This window comes from Pipistrellus kuhlii, unplaced genomic scaffold, assembly GCF_014108245.1.
Source record: "Pipistrellus kuhlii isolate mPipKuh1 unplaced genomic scaffold, mPipKuh1.p scaffold_m20_p_2, whole genome shotgun sequence".
Classification (NCBI taxonomy): domain Eukaryota; kingdom Metazoa; phylum Chordata; class Mammalia; order Chiroptera; family Vespertilionidae; genus Pipistrellus; species Pipistrellus kuhlii.
Genome location: NW_023425515.1, coordinates 109,241,375 through 109,266,267, shown reverse-complemented (window position 1 = coordinate 109,266,267; position 24,893 = coordinate 109,241,375). Strand labels below are relative to the sequence as shown.

Sequence of the window (24,893 nt, the reverse complement as noted above, 5' to 3'; positions counted from 1 at the left end):
CAATATGTCATTTGCACTCTTGCCTGTGAGGAGCTCTCTGGCATGTGAGTATTTACTTCGAACTAAAGTTTCAACCACGTACATTAGTTATTTTACATCATGTGCAGAATAAGGTTTTAATGTCGGCTATAACACACTACACGTGTTGCTTTTGCACTATTTTAAAATTTTTGTACTAAACAGAAAATATATTCCTGAGTATGAGACTTAGATGGCCTTATCACTTTGTTTTATAACAAATTTTTTTTTCCTCAATTCTGTTGCAATGTTACTCTGAGCATCCTATGCCAAAATCTTGCATAATGGTTGCATGGCAGATTAAATGTTACTTTTGTGTGGTAAGACTATTCAGGCACTGCCTTCATAGTTGGAATTTGACATTTGGCACAAAGTCCACAGTGTATTCAAAAATCCAAGTTGGTATCATACATTTCATTTGGATGTGATCTTTGTTTTCCTTTCTTTTAAGACCATTTCACAATAAACGTTTTGGCAATAAAAAAGAAAAGAAGGAAAAAAAAGAACTTACATAGGTTTTTGGTAAATGGAATCTTACACCTTTGGACATGAATCGGTGTTTCCAGCAACAATGCAGCATGGTGCCAGGCTTCTTGCTGTGATAAGCACTTACAGCATTGCACGCTGAAGTCATGTTCTCAAACACCACAATAGCACTTTGCCGTCCACAAAGGCTGACTGACTTAATTGGCCCAAACACAGACAGCTTCTGGATTATTGACTTAAGATCTTCAGTGGGTTGCATGTTCCTTTTCAGCCATCTAGCAAGGGAGCAAATGGAAACAGTAGTATTATCCAGAAAGTAAACAAAACCCTTAGTTTGCATTTATTATACTGGTGGGGGGAAAGTAAGTGTATAGTCATTCATATGGAAAATAATACAGTATATATGTAAGCCTAAGCAACCGACCATCCAACTGGTAGCTATGACACACAATGACCACCAGGTGGCAGACACTCTGACTGGTAGCTATGCCATGCACTGACCACCAGGGGCAGATGCTCAATGCACCAGTGACTTGGCAGCTGCAGTTCTCAGGTGATGCACCCAGAACTGGAGAGGAGGAAGACTGACTCTAGTGTGTCACCCAAGAACTGCCCTCTTGCAACCTGGGACCCCTTGGGGGATGTTGGAGAGCCAGTTTTGGCCCGATCCCTGCAGGCCAGGCCAGGCCAAGGGACCCCACAAATCTGCACCAGGCCTCTAGTTAATCCTATATAATAAAAGGCTAATATGCAAATCAACCAAATGGTGGAACAACCAATCACTATGATGTCCACTGACCAGAAAGGGGCAGATACTCCAACACCAAATGCATGAGCTGCCCCCTGGTGGTCAGTATGCTTTCACAGGGGAGCACCACTCAGCAAGAAGCCCTGAGCCAGTGCACTCTTATGGGGAGTGGGCCTAAGCATCAGTTGGACATCCCCCTAGGGCTCCCAAACTGCAAAAGGGACCCCTCCCCCTGTTGCAGAAGACCAAAGAAATACCAAGCATGCTTCCTATAGAAAGGGAGGGACCCCCTTTATTTACACTAGTGGACTCCAGGAATAATTTCCAAATCAGAGTGAAGAGACATGCAGAGGGCTTCTCTTTTTATAACCTAGAGTCTTTGTCTCACAGATATGGTTCCGCCCCTTTTGTGGGCTTACAGGAAGGATCCCAGGTGTTGGGGGGTCCCCAGGCCATATCCAATTATCTTTCCTGAGGCCAGAAATAGTGACTCTCTCCCCCTCCCCCCAAGGAAGTGCATTTTTCACAGTTTTTATGGCCTGACACGCCTTGCAAGACCAGTTTCCTCCTCACCCCCAAGTACACAAATTTCGTGCACCACGCCTCTAGTAAATAATAACACAAGAACAAACTGTTTCACATACAAGTGTAAACCTACTTTGCTCCTCCCTGAATAGCCTTCACTCTTATTTAACTTTGTATTTTATAAAAGGCATACCTGCAAACTGCTTTAACTGTCCTTTAAATCCTGTATTGATCACTGCCATATGTATCCATTGAAAAGGATAAGCATATAATTTCAGTGGCTACAAAATTGGCATAAAATACTTTGCTCTTCTAAATGTCCTCTCTCTTTAACCTTCAAGCATCAGCATACAGGTAGTCAGATCAACAACTTCTAACTTTTTAGTTATTTTTTATTTTTAGTTCTTATTTTTTTCCAGTAATTCTAATCTAAGTGTTCACTCTTATAGGACATACATAAATAATGCATTGATGTTTACTGGGCGCTTATTGTCTGTTACTAGTGCTTAATGCCCATAGTCACATTTTATTTTCATGACACAATGCCAAAAATGAAAAATTATGTAGGTAATTTACACATGCACAAGTAGAGATCCAGAGGCATATAGATGTAGTAGCTTTTCCAGGCTCAAACTTCTATTAAGTGTTGCAGACTTCCAGTTCCATCCTGCCACCTTGAGCCAGTGACTGCCTATCCCACTGATTTCAATTAAAATCTCTTGGCAAAAATATGAAACAATTACTTGAGGATGCCAAAATTGAAAGCAGATGGATTGTGTCGGTATGGAGACTCATCTGCACAGGGAAGCATCAGACTGCAGGAAATAGGACCTCTCCTGAGCATGTGACTTATGCTTCAAAGGTAACCCTCCTGTGGAGCAGTGCAGTAGTGGCCATGATGTGGCTGGCTAAATAAAATCTGAGGTAAAAAGAAACATCTTTCTATCTAAGAAAAGTATCCCTGTGGGGGCTAAAGTGAGAGTGAGATGAGAATCCCAGAGCAGAAAGAGACCTTCCCCTAATTCTGTGTAGGAGCCCACACAAGTTTTGTGAGTGGGACAGACTCAAACCAACCTATTAAAGATTCTGAGAATTAAGCTGGCATTTTAACTACCATCTACACAAGATCAAGAGAGAGCATGCAGTCTGACCCTAACCAGGTTGAAAACAAAAAGACCAACATTCTCCAGATAATCTCAATAGGAGCCAGGGGCCATACAACACAACATTTACAATGTCCATGACACAACACAAAGTTATTTGACATACAAAAGACCATAATACTCTCAGGTAGCAAAAGATAATACATGTCAAGCCTGAGAAGATCTCATGGGATTGTCACATGAAGGCTTTAAAACAATTCTTATAACTGCTTCACAAAAAGCAGCAAACACTTGAGAAAAGTGGTGTAAGCATCACAGTGGAGTAAGAAGATTCCTTTTTATCTTCCCCTAAATTTACAAGTAAGACATCTACAATCCAACAAACATGCCTGAGAGATCCACACATGAATACATCTGCAGATGGGTGTATTGGAATGCATAGGGGAGGCAAGATGGGAGGCAGGACAGGGATAGTGTCTGCAGGGGCAGTTCGGCAGCTGCTGCAAGAATCAGGGTTTGACCACACAGCAACCCACAGACTATGGCCCAGTGGAAGGTAAGAGGGGCAGGGACAACATTGGTGCCCAAGAAGCCACTCCCCCCTCCATTGTGAGGAAACTGAGGAGCAGCACTGAGAGGTACTAAACAGCACAAAGGTGCTATAAGCCATTAGCAACAGTGCTACAGGCTCCTAAGCCTGGCTCTCCCTATCCTACACATCCATCTATGTGTAGATACTCTCACTAAGACCCTTGAAACTCTTATGAAAATTCTTGAGTAACCTTATATCTGTGGTTTTGAACCATAAGACCACAGTGAGTGCTTATTGTCTGTTACTAGTGCTTAACGCCCATAGTCACATTTTATTTGGAGGTGATGCCATAATACCACAGTGAGCTAACACTACCCCATCACACAGTAGTCAATTTCCATGCCAAAGAAACACCCTCTCACCTCCACCCTGGCAGCACAAGTAATAGAGATAAGAGGAAACAAAAATTTGCACTATAGTGTTATCTATTGGAAAACAAAAGAAAAACCTATACTTATTAACCTGCTGAATTGTTAAGATCAAAACAGTAACTAAACAAAAGCCTAGTACTTCAAATGTGCCAGCAGAGAAACAATACATCAAGTAACATGGTAACCCAAAAAGAAATGACAAGTCTCCAGAAACCAAATTCAAAGTCATGGAAGAGTGACTTAAATGACAGAATTCAAAATGGCAGTTTGAGGAAATTCAATGAGATACAAAATAAACTCAGAAAGGCAATTCAATAAACTCAGGAAGAAAAGTAATAAACAAAATAAATACTTTTCTAAAGAGATTAAAACTATAAAAAGAATCAGACAAAAGAACCAAGAGGGTGGTGTGGGTAAATGCCAGTACTTGCCACTACCCACAACCACAACAAAATTACAACTAAAATACAGAACCATCATCATTCAGAACCACCTGAAAGCTGGCTGAATGGGAAGTCCTACAACTAGAGAAATAAAGTAGAAAGCACATTGAGACTGGTAAGAAGGGCAGAGGCACAGAATAGGCTGGTCCAACACCCATGTGTGCTGTTTTCTAATCAGAAGAGAGATGGCCCCTGTGGAGACTTCCCATGAGGAACAAGGGGCCCCAGCCCCACACTAGACCCACCCCAACCCAGGGTCCCAGAGCTAAGAAGTCCCTGTAACTTGGGCTGTAAAAACTAACAGGGACTGAGGGTGCTGGAGACTAAGGTGGCCTTCTTAAAGGGCTAGCATACAAACTTACTAGGATTCGACCCCTCTGAGCTCCAGCACCAGGAGGCATTGGGGGACCAGGACACATATAGGGAGGAAGTGGATTGTCTGGCATCAGGGCAGGAACTCATAGGCAGCTTTCTTTCAGATGGGAGTGCTTGCAGGGATGATTGTTCCTGTGCTGGGAACTACCCTGTCACAGGGCTGACTGGCAGCTATATCTGAGTCTCCATCATTCTGGCTCAAACTGTTTGCTCCACCCCAATGATTCTTTGAGACCCTGCACCATCCAATTTGCAGCCCCACCCAATCTGTTTGCAACAATTTTTCCATATGAATGGCCTGTTCAGATTCAGGCTTAGACTTTTCTAAAATCTCTCAAACAAACTGCAGCTGGTGTCAGCATGCCCCCAAACTATTCATTAAAGACTTGGTACTAGCACCAGCCTGCCTCACTTCCCAGCTGGGCCTCACTTGAGCACTTGCAAACCCACTACAAATAGAAGGCATCTTCAGATTTCTTTGTAGTTGCTACTGGATGACACCAGACAATGGATGACTTTGCACCTTCCTGGAGACCCTAGAGCCAGTGCACCCAGTGAACAGTTTCAGACCACAGCTTCAGACTACAACTCTAGTAATACACTCAAGGGGAAGACTCAATGAGCAAAAAAAAAAGCCCTACTGAGGCAAGTTCTGCTCCATAGCATTGCTTCTTGCACAGCTCTCCTACTGTGGTTTCAGCTGGTCCTCACAACCAATCTGCCTGGAGGTCAGTTCCTCCCAGTGACACCAACAGGGAAGCAGCCAAAATGCAGAGACAAAGAAGCATGTCACAAATTAAAGAAATGGAAGAAAGCAAACTATTGGATACAGAGTTCAAAACCACAGTTATAAGGTTACTCAAGAATTTTCATAAGAGTTTCAAGGGTCTTTGTGAGAGTGTCAAAGACATGAAAAAAGACCAGTCAGAAATTAAGCATATGCTATTTATAGGGATCCAACAGTAGAGTAGAGGATTCCAAGAATCAAATCAATGATATGAAATATAAGGATGCAAAACACCTAATCAGAAGAGCAAAAAGAGAAAAGAATCCAACAATATGAAGATAGTGTAAGAAGCCTCTGGGACAACTTCAAGTTTATGAATATTCACATCATGGGGATGCCAGAAAGAGGAGAGAGAGAGCAAGATATTGAAAATGTATTTGAAGAAATAATGACAGAAAATTTCCCTTACCTGGGAAAAGAAATATACTTATAAGTCCAAAAAGCACAGAGAGTCTTAAACAAGAGGAACCCAAAGAGGCCCACACCAAGACACATCATAATTAAAATGCCAAGAGTTAAAGATAAAGAGATAATCTTAAAAGTAGCAAGAGAAAAGCAGTTAGTTACCTACAAGAGAGTACCCATATGACTGTTAGCTGATTTCACAACAAAGATTTTGCAGGCCAGAAGGGAGTGGCAAGAAATATTCAAAGTGATTAAAAACAAAAAACAAAAAAAAACAACAAAAAAAAAAGGACCTACAATCAAGATTACTCTACCCAGCAAAGCCATCATTTAGAATTAAAGGTCAGACAAAAGAGCTTCACAGATAAGAAAAAGCGAAAGGAGTTCATCTTCACCAAAGACGAAATGTTGAAGGGTATTCTTTAAGAAGAGGAAGGAAAAAAAAAAGAAAAAGAAAAAGATAAAAAATTTAAACAATAAAAACGCAATAAATAGCCGAAACCAGTTTGGCTCAGTGGTAGAGCATCGGTCTGCGAACTGAGGGGTCCCAGGTTTGATTCTGGGCAAGGGCATGTACATTGGTTGCGGGCACATCCCCAGTAGGGGAGTGTGCAAGAAGCAGCTGGTCAATGTTTCTCTCTCATTGACGTTTCTAGGTCTCTATCTCTCTCCCTTCCTCTCTGTAAAAAAATCAATAAAATATATATTTTTTTAAAAGGCAATAAATACATATTTATCAACAATTAAAAAAAATTAAAATAAATGAACAAGATATCTAATGAACAAAATAAACTGGTAAATAAAATAGAATCAGAGGCATGGAAACATGGAACAGACTGAGGAATCTCAGAGGAAATGGGGAGCAATAAGAGATTAACCAAAGATCTTATATGCATAAATGCTTTACCTACAGATATTAAGGTGTTGAAGGCCTGGGGGGAGGGACAGGAACCAGGTGGAGGGGAGCAAAGCGATGGGGAGGAATATCTACAATACAATAATAAATATTTCAAAAAAGAAACAAATTCTGGAGCTGAAGAATACAATAAATTAGATTAAGAGTGCATTAAAGACATTCGAAATAGAAAAGACCAGATGGAAGAGAGAATTAACAACCTTGACAGAAAAACCAAGATGGTGGCATAGGGTAGTCACCTGAATGCAGCCTATCACAACAATTTTAAATTTAGAACTGGAAAACAGGGGAAAGATCACCCTGAAGCACTGGACAGCTGGCTGAGAGGAGGCTCTACCATCTGGGAAGGAAAGAGAAGGCACGCTGAACCTCAGGAACTGTGAAGGTGCGGTGAATTGCATGCACAAAAAGGCGGCTGACCAACTTCACTGCTGGCTTGCTTGCTGAGCGCGGAGAAGGCAGGCTGAGTTCGCTACTGGCTTACTCCCTGCGCAGAGAGGACGGACAGCTAATGCGTGGCTAGCTTTCTTGTTCAGGAGGAAAACAGAACCACCCTATTGCTCTGATAGGCAGCCCCAGACAGGGAGAAGCCAGACTGTCAGGCAGTGGGCAGAGATCTCTCAGAGGTGTGTGAAGCCAGCTGCCATTACTGCGGGACTCAGAAACCAGACCCTCATAGGGACGGGCTGAATAAAGCTTGTCTGCACCACACGAGACTCCACCCCATCCAAGCAGAGCACAGAAGCTTTTCCAGTGGCTAGTTTTCTCATTCACCGCGCATAGGACTCTCCTAGGGAGGGACAGACAGGAATACAAAGCTTGTCTGCGCCTATACTAAAGAGGTGCATGTGCGCCTGCAACCAATCTTGCAGGATTCAGCAAAGCTAGTCTGTGCCACCCCAAAACTGCACCCCATCCAAGTGGAATACAGAAACCCTCCTAACTGAGACACTTCTGATCCTCATAGCCAACTGACTTAGAGATCAATGCTTTTCAGTGATACCAACAACATGCAAGGCTTAACAACAAGACTGCACACATAGCCCACAAAGGGCTACACTAAGACTGTCCACCTCAGGTAACTGGGAGGCTGACCCACTGAACCATATAGGACACCTTAGCACACAAGGCCACCCTACCAACTCAGGAAGCTGTGAAAATGCCGACACAAGGAAACAGATCACAAACAAAAGAAATGGAGGACAAGAAGCGACTGGATATAGAGTTCAAACCCACGCTTATAAGGTTTTTCAAGAATTTCCTAGAAAAGGCCGATAAAATAAACAAGACCTATGAGGATATGAAAAACAATCAATAAAGAATACATTGTCTGAAATAAAAAATATTATACAGAGTCCTAAAAACAGAATGGAAGATCGCAAGAATCAAGACAAAGGTTTGGAACACAAAGAGCCAGAGGACACTCCTCCACAGAAGCAAGAAGATAAGAGAATTCAGAAAGTTGAAGATAATGTAAGAAACCTCTGGGACAATTTCAAATGAACCAACATCAGAATTACAGGGGTCCCAGAAGAAGAAAGCGAGCAAGATACCAAAAGCATATTGGAAAAAATAGTGACAGAAAACTTCCCCCACCTGGTGAAAGAAATAGACTTACAAGTCCAGGAAGCACACAGAACCCCAAACGAAAGGAATCCAAAGAGGACCACACCAAGACACATCATAATTAAAACTCCAAGAGCAAAAGACAAAGAGAGAACATTAAAAGCAGCAAGAGAAAAGCAGGTAGTTACCTATAAAGGAGCACCCATACGATTGTCAGCTGATTTCTCAACAAAAACCATACAGGCCAGACGGGAATGGCAAGAAATATTCAAGGTGATGAATAATAAGAATCTACAGCCAAAAGTACTCTACCCAGCAAAGCTATCACTCAGAATCGAAGGCCAGATAAAGAGCTTCACAAATAAATTTGAAAAAAGCTAAAGGAGTTCACCGCCAAACCAGAATTATATGAATTGCTGAAGGGGGTTCTTTAGGAAGAGGAAGAAGACAGAGATAAAAATTATGATCAACAAATACATAACTATCAACAACTAAACTAAAAGCCAAGGGAATTAAAAAAAAACCTGATGAACAATATTAACTGGTGAATATAATAGAATCAGAGGTATGGAAGGGGAGTGGACTGATGATTCTCGGGGAAAAGGAGAGTGGGGGTTGTGAGAAGAGTCTGAACAAAAACTGCACACCTATGGATGAGGACAATGGGGGGTGGGGAAAGGGCAGAAGGTGGGGTGGGAACCTGGTGGAGGGGAGCAATGGGGGAGGGGGGAGAAGAGGAACATTTGTAATAATCTGAACAATAAAGATTTATTAAAAAAAAAACACCAACCTTGACAGAAATCTAGGACTAACTCAGGTAGAAGGAGAGAACTAATCTTTTTTGTTTTGTTTTGTTTTGTTTTGTTTGTTTGTTTTGTTGTGGTTTTTTTTGTTGTTGTTGTTGTTAAATGAAAGAACACTATCTGATGCTCTTGGAAAGAATAAATAAGGATAATAAGATCCTCAAGAAGAAAAGAGGGAAATGGAAACAGAGAGCATATTGGAAGAAATAATCGATGAGAACTTCCCAAACCTAGAGAAAGAGCTGGTCATTTAAGTGCAAGGAGCTAACAGACCACCTAATTATCTCCATGCAAAAATACCTTCTCAATGCAAAAACACATTATATTAAAACAATCCAAAGTTAATGGTAATGAAAGAATTCTCATGGCAGCCATGGGGGAAAAGACAGTATTTTACAAAGCAAACACCATCAGATTTACCAGTAGAAATCCTACAGGACAAGAGAGGGTGAAATGATATAGAATATTGAAATAGTAAAACCACCACCATTAGCTCCTTGCACGAAACCGGTTTGGCTCAGTGGTAGAGCGTTGGTCTGCAGACTGAAAGGTCCCAGGTTCGATTCTGGTCAAGGGCATGTACATTGGTTGCGGGCACGTCCCCGTTGGGGGGCGGAGCGGGGTGCAAGAGGCAGCTGGTCGATGTTTCTCTCTCATCAACGTTTCTAGCTCTCTCTCTCTCTCACTTCCTCTCTGTGAAAAATCAATAATATATATATATATTTTTTAAAAAAGAATAGTATATCCAGCAAATTATCCTTTAGATATGAAGGAGAAATAAAGGCTTTTCCAGACTAACAAAAGCTGAGGGAACTTAACCACCACAATACCTGCATTACAAGGAATGTTGAAAGTAGCTCTTTTAGCTGAACCAGAAAGAAAAAAAGTATATAAATTTTTGAGTAAGGTTTCTCATATTTTATCTCTGAGACATTTTATATAAATTACATGATAACCATAAAACAAAAATCCAGAGCTGAGACACAAAACATAAAGAAAGAAGAAATGGAGAAAACAACATAGAAAACCAACAAATTAAAATGTCAGGCAGAAACATAATGGAAAGAAACAAGAGATATACACCATCAGCATGTGGGAGTGGCAGGTGGGACTCAGGGGCCATGGTGTGAGGAGCTGGGCAGGAGCATGGAAGATGGGCCGAGATCTACCCCTGTGCTCACTGCAGCCACACAGCCCACAGTTCCTTTCAAGGTGCATGAAGCCGTGCACTGGGCCCCTGGTTATAATATCTCCAGCCAAAGAAAGCTCTATTTTGTTGTGTTTAATGTGTTTCTTTTCTGTCTTTTTACACATAGATATTAGCATTTAAAAGTGCAAGTTGAGGTATCTATTTGGAAGAATGGGGAAAGGAGAAGACTTCCAAATTGGTGGCCTTCTCTGGCTTTCCATGACTGCTTTCAACTTGCCTGACCCTCTGTGCTCCAGTATGTTTCACAGACACTAATCCTAGGGAATGCTCTTTGAAAATAAGAAGTCAAGAAAGTTTGAAAATATTGTATGTAATCTTCATAGAATTGAATAAAAGTTTCTTAGAAGAACAAAAAAAAAAAAAAAAAAAAAAAAAAAAAAAAGAAAAGAAAAGAAAAAGAAACAAGAGATATAGAGCAACCAGAAAACAAAAGATAAAATGGTTGTAGTAAGTCCTCAGATATCATTAGTCACCCTAAATGAAAACAGACTAAACTCACCAACCAAAAGGCACAGAGTAAATAGCTGGATTGAAAAACAAGACCCAACTATACCTTGCCTTCAAGAGACATCTTAGCTCCAAACACAGGCTCAGTGAATGGGGTGGAAGGTGATACTGCAAATAAATGGTATCTGAAGAAAAGTGGGTGCCACCATACTTATATCAGACAAAATTGATTTCAAGACAAAAAAAAAAATGATGGACATTTTTTATGATAAAGGGGAAACTACATCAATAAAACACAAAAGTTATTAATAATGTATGCACCCACTCAAAATATATACACAGCAATAATTAAAAGACATAAAGAGGAAATTAACTATAACACAATAATAGCAGGGATGTAAAGTGCAGGCACTGTAAATACCAGTATGGCAGTTACCCGCCAAAAAATTAAACATAGAATTACCTTGTGGTCCAGCAATTCCTCTTGTGGGTATATACCCACAAGAATTGAAAGTAAAAACTTGGCCCTCACCATTGTGGCTCAGTTGATTCAAGTTCTGTCCCATACACCAATAGGTTGTGTGTTTGATCCCTGGTGAGGGCACATACATAGGTTGTGGGTTTGATCCCTGGTCTAGGCGCACTTGGGAAGCAACTGATCTATGTTTCTCTCTCATATTGATGTTTCTCTCCCTCCCTTCTTATCTCTAAAATTAATTGGGATGTTTTAAGTAAAAACTCGAACAGATATTTGTATACCCATGTTCATATCATTATTATTCACAATTACCAAAAGTGGAAGCAACTCAAATGTCCATAGACATATGAATAAAACAAAATATGGTATATACATGCAATGGAATATTATTCAGCCTTAAAAAGTGCACAGGCTACAAATGGATATACCTTAAAGACAGTATGTTAAGGGAAATAAGCAGACACATAGAGACAAATATTATGTTACTAGAGGCCCAGTGCACAAAATTCTTGCATGGGGGCAGGGGGTAGTTGTCCCTTAGCCCAGCCTGCAGCCTCTCCAATCTGGGACCCCTCAAGGGACCTTCATATTTTCCTCCAGGAGTGTGGTGGAAAAACCCTAGATCACCTTCTTGGATCCTTATAACCCAAATTACCAAGAATACTGCAAGTGGTGGCCTATAGGGAGCTTAGCCAATGAGCTGTCAGAAAAGGTATTTACTCTCAAACTAGTTTGGCTCAGTGGATAGACCATGGGCCTGCAGACTGAAGGGACCCAGATTTGATTCCTGTTAAGGGCATGTACCTTGGTTGGAGGCACATCCCCAGTGGGAGTGTGCAGGAGGCAGTTAACCGATGTTTATCTTTTTCTTTTTCTTTTTCTTTTGTTTAATATATTTTATGATTTTTTACAGAGAGGAAGGGAGAGAGAGAGCCAGAAACATCGATGAGAGAGAAACATCAACCAGCCGCCTCCTGCACACTCCCCACCAGGGATGAGCCCGCAACCAACATACATGCCCCTGACCGGAATCGAACCTGGGACCTTTCAGTCCGCAGACTGATGCTCTACCACTGAGCCAAACCGGCTTCGGCCGGATGTTTATCTTTCATTGATATTTCCCACTGTCTATCTCTCTCCTCTCTTCTCTGTAAAAAAAAAAAAAAATCAATAAAATATCTATTTTTTTTTAAAGGTGTATCCTCTGCAGCTTATGCGGACCCTGGGTTGTGTCCACTGAGCTAGGGGTGTGTCCCTGCCACACCCCTATTTTTAAAAAGGTGCATATTTTTTAAAAGGTGTATCCTCTGCAGCTCATGCAGCCCCTGCATTGTGTCCACTGGGCTAGGGGTGTCCCTGCCACCCAGTGGTGGCTGCTGGGGTCTCCACACACCCCAGAGGCCAGCAGCCATCCCCCTGTGGAAGGCACTGGGCTGGGGGGCATGGACACGAACTGCCACTTGGTGCTGGAGCTTGGAAAGCCTCAAGGGGTGGGGTGGGAACATCCCTGTCTCCAAATGTCTCTGAGGCCAGCAGCCAGCCCCACCATGGGCCCCAGGCTGGGGGCATACAAGGACCCTGGGCAGCACACAGGGGTGGCCGCCAAGGTCTCGGCACACCCCCGAGGCCAGCAGCCAGCACCCTGTCGTGGGTGCCTGGCTAGGGGCTGTGGACCCAAACTGTGGCTTCATGAGCGAGGCTTTGCAAGCAGCCAGGAGCAGGGCAGGAACATCCCCACATCGCTCTAGCTTGGCACCTACACCCATAGGCTCAGAGTGGTCAGTGGGCGTTCTGAGACCTCTGCTGCTCAGGACCTAAGCGCGGGCCTACAGGTTAGGAGCAGCCTGGCCGGAGGATGTTTCCAAACTCAGGCCACTCAGTGCCTGGGTATGCAAATTAACTGACATCTTTGTTTGGGTTAATTTGCATATTCACTCTGATTGCCTGTGGGTGTAGCAAAGGTACTGTCAATTTGCATTTTCTCTTTTATTAGATAGCATTTCACTTATTTGAGGTGCCTAGAATAGACAAATTTATGAAACAGAAAGTAGAATAGCAGTTGCCAAGTGCTGGTAAATGAGGGAATGATGTGTACTTGTATGATAGGTAGAGTTTCAGTTTGGGATGAGGAAAAGGCTCTGGAGATGGATGGTAATGATGGTTAGCACAACATTGTGAATGTACTTAATGTCACTGTACTGTACACTTAAAAATGGATAAAATGGAAAATTTTATATTATGTACATTTTACCATAATAAAACTATTTTTAAAAAGCAATCAATTCGAAGAGGGATCCAAGATGGCTGCTCGGGTAGACATCTAACTGCAGCAGCACACAACAATTTCAATGGAATACAACTAAAATGTAGAGTGGACATCGCCCAGAGCTACAGGTAGTCGACTGATTGAAAATTCTACAACAAGAAGAAAAGAGAAAACCAGAAGGAAAATCAGAGGAGCTGAAAAAAAGCCTAAGGTACGGAGACATGCTGCGCGCCCACGGAGAGGTCACAGCCGGAGAGGAGGAGAAGGCTGGGTGCTGCCTGGCGTTCCCTAGCAGGAAGGAAATAAAACCCCCAGCCTGGGCTGAACGCCTGAACCGGCAGCGCTGAGCCTCAGTTATGGGCCAAACCCTGGGGACCCAGGCTCCGGAAGGGGGAGACAGGGCTGTGAGGCGGAATCCCAGGGCTGTGAGGCGGAATCCCAGGGGAGCAGCGAAAAGCAGGGCCCCCGGAGTTGCGCGCACATTGCGTGCAGAGGACTGAATGTTGACTCTGATGCTGGATTGCCCTAGCCAGAAGAAACAAAGCCTCCGGCGGCGTTGAGCCTCAGTCCGGACTGCTCTGAACCCCAGTTCTAGGCCAATCGCTGGGGACCCAAGCTCAAGCAGAGGGAGATGGGGCTGTGAGGCGGAGTCCTGGGAGAGCGGTGAAAGGCCGAGCCCCCTGGAGTCGCACACATTGCTTGCAAGGGAAGGAATGTTGACTCTGATGCGGGATTGCCCTGGAGGGAAGGAAACAGGAGCCCCGGCTGTGTTGGGCCCCAGTTTCGACTGCTCTGAACCCCAGTCCTAGGCCAGACCCTGGGGACCCAGGCTCAGGCAGGGGGAGACGGGGCTGTGAGGTGGAATCCCAGGGGAGCGGCAAAAAGCGGAGCCCCCAGAGTTGTGCACACTGCGCACAGAGGACAGTCTGTTGACTCTGATCCTAGACTTCCCCTAGCGGGAAGGAGAAAGAAGGCTCCAGACTGGATGAATGCGACGAGGAGCAGGAGCCCCTGCCGGACGCCAGCCAGCTGGGCGCCAGCAAGGGGGTGGGGGAGGGTGCCCCTGAGCCTTCAACCTCTGAGTTTGAGCAACGGAGCCAAGGCCGGGGGCTGCTTCCTGGGTGGCGCCGACCCCGGCAACAGGCTGAAGCAGCGCAGGAGCCCGCAGAGAAAAAGGGATGCCACAGGCCAACCTGCTGAGCTCCCAGGACAAGGAGGAAGAAACCAAAGAAGTTCTCAATGTGAAGAAATCAAGTGAGAGCAAAAGATAGTAAAATTACTTAAGAAAGAATACAAGGAAGATCTTGAAAAATCAAAGACTAAGTCAGAACTCAACTCACCAGCCAACATTGCAACATAAATGCGTTTAAAAAAAAAAAAAGGACAGAATATTGGAACAGCGGCGGCCAGGCCTAGAGTGGCCAGGCACAAGGCAGTGGCAGCCAGGCCCAGAGCAGCAACAGCCAGGCCCCAGAGCAGCAGCAGCCAGAACACAGAGCATCAACAGCCAGCACTGGAGCAGCCAGACCTGGGGTAGTGGCAGCCAGGCCTGAGGTGGAGGCGGCCAGGCCCAGGGTGGCCAGTCCAGGAACACCCAGATCAGGAGTGGCCGGGCCTGGAAAAGCCGGGCCTGGAAAAGCCGGACCCAGAGCAGCCAGGTTGGGAGCAGCCAGGCCGAGAACAGCAGTAGCTAAGCCTGGAGCATCCAGGCCGGGAGCGGCCAGACTCGGAGCGGCCGGGCCCGGAAGAGCCGGGCCCAGAGCAGCCGGGTCGGGTGCGGCCAGGCCCGAAGCAGCATCTGCCAGGCTGGGAGCGGCCAGGCCCGGTTCAGCCGGGTAGGGTGCATCCAGGCCCGGAGCAGCAGCTGCCAGGCTGGGAGCAGCCAGGCCCGGAGCAGCTGGGCCCAGAACAGCCGGGTCAGGTGCGGCCAGGCCCAGAGCAATAGCAGCCAAGTCCAGAGCAACTAGGTTGGGAGCAGCAGTGACCAGACCTGGAGCAGCTGGTTGTGGAATGAACCAGAGCTACAGAGGCGAGGCCCGGAGCAGCCAGGCCCGGAACAGCTCGCTCCTCGCCTGCCCCTGCCCCACGGCTGCCTCTCAGACATGGCTGGAAACTTTTGCGGGAACTTGAGGGTCTGCTGAATCAAGTGATGAAGGCTTAGATCTGGATGTGTTGAGTTAGTATAGCGCTGGGTTGTTGATCGGTGAGTGCCTTGAGTGGGGCCTGGATGAGGCTGATTGACCTATTTGGAAATGTCTTTTGTGTGAAGTGTATCATTGGGCATGTGGAGGTATTATTGATATGAGAAAATGCTAAGTAACTGATTTACTATCTGAAAAGGGATTTGCTATTGGGGAAAGGGAGGGAGGAAGAGACTGAACATAAACTGTGCACCTATGGATGAGGACAATGGGGGATGGGGAGGGGCGGAGGGTGGGGTGGGAACCTGGTGGAGGGGGGAAGAAATGAGGAACATTTGTAATAATATGAACAATAAAGATTGATTTAAAAAAAGAAAAGCAATCAATTCACCATATCAATAGTAAAAATTAAATATGATCAACTCGTTCCAAGATGGTGGCATAGGTAACACCTAACTGCAGTCTCACACAACAATTTTAATAAAATACAACTAAAATACAAAATGGACATTACCCAGAACTACAGGAAAGCCGACTGACTGGAAATTTTACAACGAGAAGGAAAGAGAAAACCAGAAGGAAAAGCAGAGGAGATGTAAAAGCCTAAGGTACGGAGACACGCTGTGTGCATGGAGAGGACAGAACCGGAGAGGAGGGGCGGCCGAGTGCCTGGCTGGCGTTCCCTAGCGGGAAGGAAATAAAAGCTCCTGACTGTGCTGAACCCCAGATCCGACAGCACTGAACCCCAGTTCTAGGCCAGACCCTGGGGACCCAGGCTCATACAGAGGGAGCCCGGGCTGTTAGGCGGAATCTCAGGGGAGCAGTGAAAGGCACAGCCCCCAGAGACACGCACATTAGATGCAGAGGACGGACCGTTGACTCTACTGCTAGATTGCCCTATCGGGAAGGAGACAAAGTTCCAGACTGTGCAGAGCCCCAGTTCTGACTGCACTGAACACCAGTTCTAGGCCAGACCCTGGGGACTCAGGCTCATACAGAGGGAGCCCGGGCTGTTAGGCAGAAACCCAGGGGAGCGGCGGAAGGAAGTCCCGGAGGCGCGCACATTGCTCGCAGAGAACGGGCAGTTGACTGTGTTGCTGGATTGCCCTAGCAGGAAGGAGACAAAAACTCCAGACTGCTCTGAACCCCACTTCTAACTGAACTGAACCCCAGTTCAGGGCTCATTGGGGGAGAGCCTAGACTGTTTGGTAGCGCGCAAAACTCAACGGCACCTTACTCAAAGGTGCTTGCAAGGAGTACTGAAGGACCCTGAGGAATACTGAGACTCAGGAGCCTCATAGGGTGTGGCTGACGGAAGCCAAGGCTGTAGGCTCCACCCTGAAACTCAGCCCCATCCAAGCAGAACACAGAGACTTTTAAGGCTACCAACTCAGGGAAGCTGCAAAAATGCCAAGACAAGGAAACAGATCACAAACAAAAGAAATAGAGGACAAGAAGCGACTGGATATAAAGTTCAAACCCACGCTTATAAGGTTTTTCAACAATTTCCTAGAAAAGGCCGATAAAATAAATGAGGATATGAAAAGGGATCAACTAGAAATAATAAGGGATAAACAAGAAATAAAGAATACATTGTCTGAAATAAAAAATAATATACAGGGTCCTAAAAACAGAATGGAAGATCGCAAGAATCAAGTCAAAGATTTGGAACATAAAGAGCCAGAAGATGCTCCTCTGCAGAAGCAAGAAGACAAGAAAATCCAGAAAGTTGAAGATAATGTAAGAAACCTCTGGGACAACTTCAAGTGAGCCAACATCAGAATTATGGGGGTCCCAGAAGAAGAGAGAGAGCAAGATACTGAAAGAAATAGTGACAGAAAACTTCCCCCACCTGGTGAAAAAATTAGGCCTACAAGTCCAGGAAGCACACAGAACCCCAAACAAAAGGAATCCAAAGAGGACCAAACCAAGACACATCATAAATAAAATGCCAAGAGCAAAAGACAAAGAGAGAATATTAAAGGCAGCAAGAGAGAAACAGATATTTACCTATAAAGAAGCACCCATACGATTGTCAGCTGATTTCTCAACAGAAACCATGCAGGCCAGATGGGAATGGCAAGAAATATTCAAGATGATGAATAGCAAGAACCTACAGCCAAAAATAATCTACCCAGCAAAGCTGTCACTCAGAATCGAAGGTCAGATAAAGAGCTTCACAAATTAAAAAAAAAAGCTAAAGGAGTTCATCACTGCCAAACCAGAATTACAGTACATGAATTGCTGAAGGGGGTTCTTTCTGAAGAGAAAGAAAATAAAGGTAAAAATTATGAACAACAAATACGTAACTATCAACAAGTGAATCTAAAAACCAAGGAAATTAAAAAAAAATCTGATGAACAATATTAACTGGTGAATATAATAGAATCAGAGGTATGGAAGGGGAGTGGACTGATGATTCTCAGGGAAAAGGGGAGTGGGGGGTGTGGGAAGAGACTGAACACAAACTGTGCACCTATGGATGAGGACAATGGGAGGTGGGGAAACCTGGTGGGGGGGAGCAATTGAGGGGGATGGGGAGAGAGGAACACTTGTAATAATTTGAACAATGCAGGGAGAAAAAAAATAAGGAAGATTTGTAATAATATGAACAATAAAGATTGATTTAAAATAAATAAATATATGATCAACTCAATGAACATAGACAAAGCATTTGAAAAAATTAAATGTCGCCGGGACCGGTTTGGCTCAGTGGATAGAGCGTCGGCCTGTGGACTGAAAGGTCCCGGGTTCAATTCCGGGCAAGGGCATGTACCTTGGTTGCGGGCTCATCCCCAGTGGGGGGTGTGCAAGAGGCAGCTGATCGATGATTCTCTCTCATCGATGTTTCTAACTTTCTATCCCTCTCTCTTCATCTCTGTGAAAAGTCAATAAAAATATATTTTAAAAAAAAATTAAATGTCCATTAATGATAAAAAATGAATCAAACTAACAGCAATAGTGAATTTATTCAAATATACAAAAGCAATCCACAAAAACCTACAACCAACATAGCACTGAATTACTACTCCCTGAAATTGAGAATAAGTCACAGGTGCCTGATTTTATCACTTCAGTTTTTAAGGAAAGCAAATAAACATTTATACAAGAAAATATGAATAAATGTATTATTTCCTATGTTCCAATAATATACCAGTATTTTCAGAAGCTGAATTAGGATATAAAGTAAGATATCTTCTGCCTCTACACTTTCTTCTCTAGAGGCCTGAGAGGTTTCAAGACAGATTATTTCAGCCTCTTTTTAAGACCCTATAATAGGCTCCCATTTCTGTGAGTGTACAATGTGGCAGACTAAAGATAAAGTCAATGTCTACCATTTATACTGTTGTATTCTAGGCATGCTAGGGATGGGGCAGTGCTTCCTGACTCATCCTATCTAATAAAGAGTAATATGTAAATTGACCATACCTCCACTATGCCCACAAGCCACGCCTACCAGCCAATCAGAGCAAGTATGCAAATAAACCCAACCAAGATGGTTACAGCCACAGAGAGCAGGCAACCAATGGAAGCCAAGTTTTCCACCTGCCCTTGCCAGCCTAAGCCTCCAATCAAGGCTACAAAGTTTCAATTGTAGAAGGTAAACAAATCCAAACAGCCACAGAGCAAGCAGGAGGCTTGGCTCCACTCCAGGCTACAAAGCTTCAATTGTAGAAGATAAATAAACCCCAGAAACCAAGGCCTCTGCTTGGGTTTCCAGAGGGCATGGCTGGCCTGCAAACCACCACAGGCCCCTTGCCCAGGTCACCCCACACCCCAGGGGAGCCTCCACCCTGATCCAGGACACCCTTCAGGGAAAACCAGCTGGCCCCAACCCATGCACTAGGCTTCTATCCTATCTAATAAAAGAGTAATATGCAGATTGACCATCACTCCAACACACAAGCTGGCTGCCTCCATGTGGTCAAAGATCCTGCCCCCATGTGAACGCAGGATGGCCATCAGGGGAGGGCAGTTGAGAGGGACCAGGCCTGCAAGGGAGGGCAGCTGGGGACAATCAAGCCTGCAGGGGAGGTGCAGTTAGGGGTGACCAGGTTGGCAGAGGAGGGAATTGGGAGTGACCAGGCCTGCAGGGAAGGGCAGCTGGGTGGGACCCAGGCCTTCAGGGGAGAACAGTTGAGGGGGACCAGGCCTGCAGGGGAGGGCAGTTAGGGGTAAGCAGGCTGGCAGGGGAGCAGTTAGGCATCAGGCTGGCAGCATAGTGGTTAGGGGGTGATCAAGCTGGCAGGCAGAAGCAGTTAGGCATCAATCAGGCTGGCAGCATAGTGGTTAGGGGGTGATCAAGCTGGCAGGCAGAAGCAGTTAGGGGCAATCAGGAAGGCAGGCAGGTTAGCAGTTGAGAACAGGCAGTCCTAGATTGTGAGAGGGATGTCCAACTGCTCATTTAGGCCCGATCCCACCAGAATCAGGCCTAAAATGGCAGTCAGACATCCCTCGAGGGGTCCCAAATTGGAGAGGGTGCAGGCTTGGCTGAGGGACACGCGCCCCCCCCCCCCCCGACTCCATGCACAAATTTTGTACACCAGGACTCTAGTATAGCATAAAAGCTCCCACTGTTCAGGGGTTGGATCCCACTCTAGGCCTGCTAGGTCTCTACTCAATAACCAAGAATGCAATGATCCACAGGGAACCACAAACCTGTCCCTATCTCCAGGAGTGTGTTTTTCAATGAGGGTGTTTGAAAATGGGGTTCATGCAATTTTATACAGAGCAATGCTTGTTTTTATCCTTACCATATATCTCAAAGACAACAGTAAGTCATTTTTTAGTTAAGATGCAAAAAGTTTGTTATCACCCCATATATTTCTAAATGTATCTGCATATGACCAAAGTTAGACACCTACCTGACAACTATAGTTGACATTGGGGGATCCTTTATGCTTTTTTTCAACAAGTGGCACTTTTTCCATCCATGATTTTCATTATTGATGATTTTCCTTTTCCACAGAGGACAATTGCTTGGCTTTGGAGTCATATAAATCTCTCTTGGAAATTGACATCTTGCTAAGATCCTTTCTAAGCTAGAGAGTTCAGTATTCTCATCTAGTAATAGAAAAAGCATTACTGCAATTCAGTGTTTCTCTCCATTTTTGCATAGCAAGAATAACATAACATAAATTTGAGAAAGAATATTTATGCTATTTAATAATTGCTACTTAGCTCTTCCACTCCATCACTGCAAAAATATTAAGCAACATCTATACATTAGCCTATTCCTAGACATCTAATAAATACACAGCAAATGAGTGAATTAACAGATGTTCTTATACCACCACAAATGCTGAAAGTTATTTGTACAACTTGTGCATGATCATCAAACTAATAGCAAGTTATTGCACAATTATTTTTTACTCACTCCAAGTTAGTTTAGAACAAGACTGCTATCAAGGACTCCTGCCCACTCGTATTAATGGCATTCTGTATTTACACAACACCCAGTACTTCACATTGACCTCAATTGACCCCTAACCAAATTTCTCATCTACAATGGGACAAAGAGTTTGCCAGAATGTAATTCAATACACTGCTTTCTTCAGCAAAACAGCCTTGCTAAAAAAAAAAAAACCTAAAAATACAAAAACTTTTAAAAAGAAGGAAGGAGGAAAAGAGGGAAGGAGAGAGACAGGAAAGAAAGGGTTAGTGGAACTGAATCGTGTATTTAGTGATATAGTTGACTTGTATTGGAGTGCAAGCTTCTTATGTCTTTGCTGTTAATATTTTGAGAAACAAAGCCAGTTTTCAGATTATAATATGAGTAACTCAGAAATTTATTTAAAAATAACAGGGGCTGGATGAATTCTCATCTAATTCCTGTGTAGGGTTACCTTGAATCTCTCCAAGGCTCAGTTTCTGTTCCTGCATTAAGTTTATGGTAGCTCTTTTATTTTCTAATACATTGATGGTCAGGCAGGGCAATTGGCAGAGATCCCAAAGAACCAAGAAATTGTTCAAAGGACATAGCTTGGCAATCTGACTAAATAATATATTGACTTGATAGATAGCTTGATTCTTAAAGAACCAAAATCACTCTAAGTGAGTTAAGAACAGGTCTGGAATCTGAGGCTCCTACTTAGTGGTCAAAGCCTGGCCCAGACAGCTCCCACATACTACTCTTAGCAGTTTATTAGCTTAGTGATCACACAGCTGGGGCACCTGCAAGCTCTCACAGGCACACTTAGCAATAGGCAGAGCATATGATTTGCTTTGGTTGTCAGAATTACATAGCTAAACTTAATATTCAACTAAATTAACCAAATTCAGATATTTGGTGACATCCAGTTAATATAATTTTTTTGCCTCTAATTATTTTATAGTGTTGTTATATAGACATATTTAAATATTGAATACTGCCTCACCCTAGCCAGTTTGGCTCGTGAATAGAGGACAGAGGGTTCCAGGCTTGATTGCGGTCAAGGACACATGCCCAGGTTGAAGATTGGATCCCCAGTAAGAGACATGTAGGAGGGAGCCAATCAGTGATTCTCTCTCATCATTGATGTTTCTCTCCCCCGTTCTCTTCTTCTCTGAAATAAAATATATAATATTGCATACTGCCTCTAATTCTCTTTGTAAGAAATTAGGGGTAAATTAGAAAGAGAATAGAACATTTACAAATTCTCATATTCTCTATTTAGTGGTCATATTTAGAATTGCACACACAAAATTAGATAAAAATTCAGAACTCATTTTGAATATTTAGTTTGATCTTACAGCCTACTTTATTTGAAATTATAAACAAGTTTCCTGGTTTTAAAAGGAAGTATGATAAGCATATGAATACCTCAAGAAAATTAATATCTTTAGAAGTAAAGTGATATCAATTTTAGACAAAGTTTTGGAGATATTGAACCATATGCTACTTGATTTTTTAAAAGTTCTTGTTTTAATGTGTGGAATACAATGCATGGTTGGTGGATGGATGAACAAATGAATGGATGAATTATCAATCACAATACAAATCATCATAGATAATGTCTATAAACTAGTACACATGCCCTTGCAAGCCTGCCTGCATGCACATGTGCATGCATTCATGAGCATGTGAATTTGCTAGAGACAATAAAAATAGTTAACTTAAAACTTTGGATTTTAAAGTGATCTATTTCTTTTGCAACTCCCAATTATCTCCAATGTGGGAACAGAAGTCATAGATTTGGTAGGCAAGCAGCACACACTGCTTCTAAAGTTGCCCCATTGGTTTCTTCTCTAAGCCACTCACTCTGTGGAACCATTCTTCCTGCCTGCCCTGCCTCTCCTTGCAGGTCCCACAGGCCAGTTAAGCAACCTCCCAAAGTATTTTTGGGAGTGGGGAAGCAGTGAATTAACCAAGAGACTTACTTTCTTAAACATTAAAAACACGCAAAAGCTTTTTAAATTTCCTCCCACTTCCTATTTTTGGTTTGGTACCAGTCATTTAGGGAGCTCGTATGGGAAATGTACTAAACATCATAAAACCAGGGCTAACAAGATCTCAACATAACCCCTCACATTGTGGTACTGGGGCTGAGAGGAGGAGGAGGACCTCTTGGAGAGTGTTATGATGTTTGGAGACAATTACCTCGACAGCAGTGTATCTAAATCCATATAGTGTAATGGATCTTCATTTATCAGTTTCATGTTGTTCTTATTACTTAACTCCACTATTATTTAAAATATAGGAGAAAAACCTGAGTTTTTAGCAATAAATCTTTAGTGGGATTTTTTTTTCTTCTTCTTTCTCTTTGTTATGGCCCAGAGTAATAAATACAGGCTAATACAGGCAACACTTCCCTGCAGATAAAGAAGCAGGTGGCTAGGGAGGGATAAAACTGATTTTCATAGTCAGATGAAATTTCCACTAGAAGAAAGGCTCTGGACACAGAAACTGTGAGGCATTGGTATCCATTATTGAATTCCTAGCCTTATATAAGCATATCCTTCAACTTAGCAATTCCACTTCTAGTTAGTGCAGACAGGTGCATGACCAGGGTGTGTGTGAAAGCAGTTTATAATGCTGAAAACTATAAACGACCCAATGTCACTCAATAGAATGGTAAGTACTCAGACATTCTTACTATGGAATCTATGAAAAAAGAAAGTTAACATCAAAATATCTACAAATAGCCAGTCACATGGCTCAGTGGTTGAGTGTAAACCCATGAGCCAGGAGGTCACTGATTCCTGGTCAGCACATGTGCCTGAGTTGTGGGCATGCAGGAGGCAGCTGATTGACGATTCTCTCATCATTGATATTTCTCTCTTTCTCTCCCTTCCTCTCTGAAATCAATAAAAATATATTTTTATGTTTATAAAACAGCCCTGGGTCAAGTGGCTCAGCTGGTTGAACTACCATCCTGTACACCAAAGGAAAGGTGATGGGTTTGATTCTGGTTGGGGCATATACCTAGATCCTGGATTGGATTGCCAGTCAGGGTGAATATGGAAGGCAACGGATTGATCTTTCCCTCTCGCATAGATGTTTCTCTCTCCTCTCCTCCCCTCTCCTCTCATCTCTTAAATCAATAAAAAACATATCTTCAAGAGAGGATAAAAAAAATAATAATAAACATTTTTTAAAAATCTACAAAACACATTGTAGAGTTTTAATAAGCTGCATAAGAACAAACAAGGATTCCTTTCATGCAAAAAAAGACACTATATCTATATATACAAATGTGTATGTCAAGGCAGAGAAAAGAGTTCTGAAGAAACACATCCAAGTTAGTTTGGTGGCTTTTTCTGGACAAAGGATAGGGATTGGAGGAAGGGGACTTTCCCTTTGACTATGTATATGTCTTTAACTTGTTCGATTTTATTTACTTCAGTGGAAATCCCTCCATGTATTTTTGCAATAAAAAAGGTACTATGTTAATTAGACTGGGTCGACCAGCCATCTTCCGGACGTCCAACTTCCTTCCGGACAAAGCCATGGTGGTGGGGGCTGAGGCAGAGGCAGTTAGGGGCAATCAGGCCAGCAGGGGAGGGTAGTCCTTCAGTCCAGCCTGCACACTCTCTAATCCAGGATCCTTTGGGGGATGTCCGACCGCCAAGTTATTAGGATTGGCCTAAACTGGCAGTCAGACATCCCTCTCACAATCTAGGACCACTGGCTCCTAACCACTCACCTGCCTGCTTGCCTAATGCCTCCAATTTCCCTCCCCTGCCAATCTGATCACCCATAATTGCCCTCCCCTGCCAGCCTGGTCATTCCCA

At 43.5% G+C, this 24,893-nt stretch overlaps 1 protein-coding gene across 1 annotated transcript; it reads right to left on the bottom strand.

The window, feature by feature from the left end:
• Window positions 1–475: 475 nt before the first annotated feature.
• On the bottom strand, window positions 476–20,803 carry LOC118723032 (uncharacterized protein C6orf201 homolog). The gene is made up of 2 exons (XM_036445135.2): window positions 20,546–20,803; window positions 476–779 (listed from the first exon to the last, which is right to left on the bottom strand). Exons 1-2 carry the CDS (start codon window positions 20,761–20,763, stop codon window positions 476–478), a joined length of 522 nt encoding a protein of 173 aa, XP_036301028.2. The 5' UTR covers window positions 20,764–20,803.
• Between the last annotated feature and the right edge of the window lie 4,090 nt (window positions 20,804–24,893).

Bases quoted from the DNA above. Each gene is read 5' to 3' on its own strand.
- LOC118723032 (XM_036445135.2), bottom strand. From the start codon at position 20,763: ATGCTTTTTCTATTACTAGATGAGAATACTGAACTCTCTAGCTTAGAA. The intron at 780-20,545 runs GTAGGTGTCTAA...CTCCCTTGCTAG, and splicing joins ATGTCAACTATAGTTGTCAG to ATGGCTGAAAAGGAACATGC.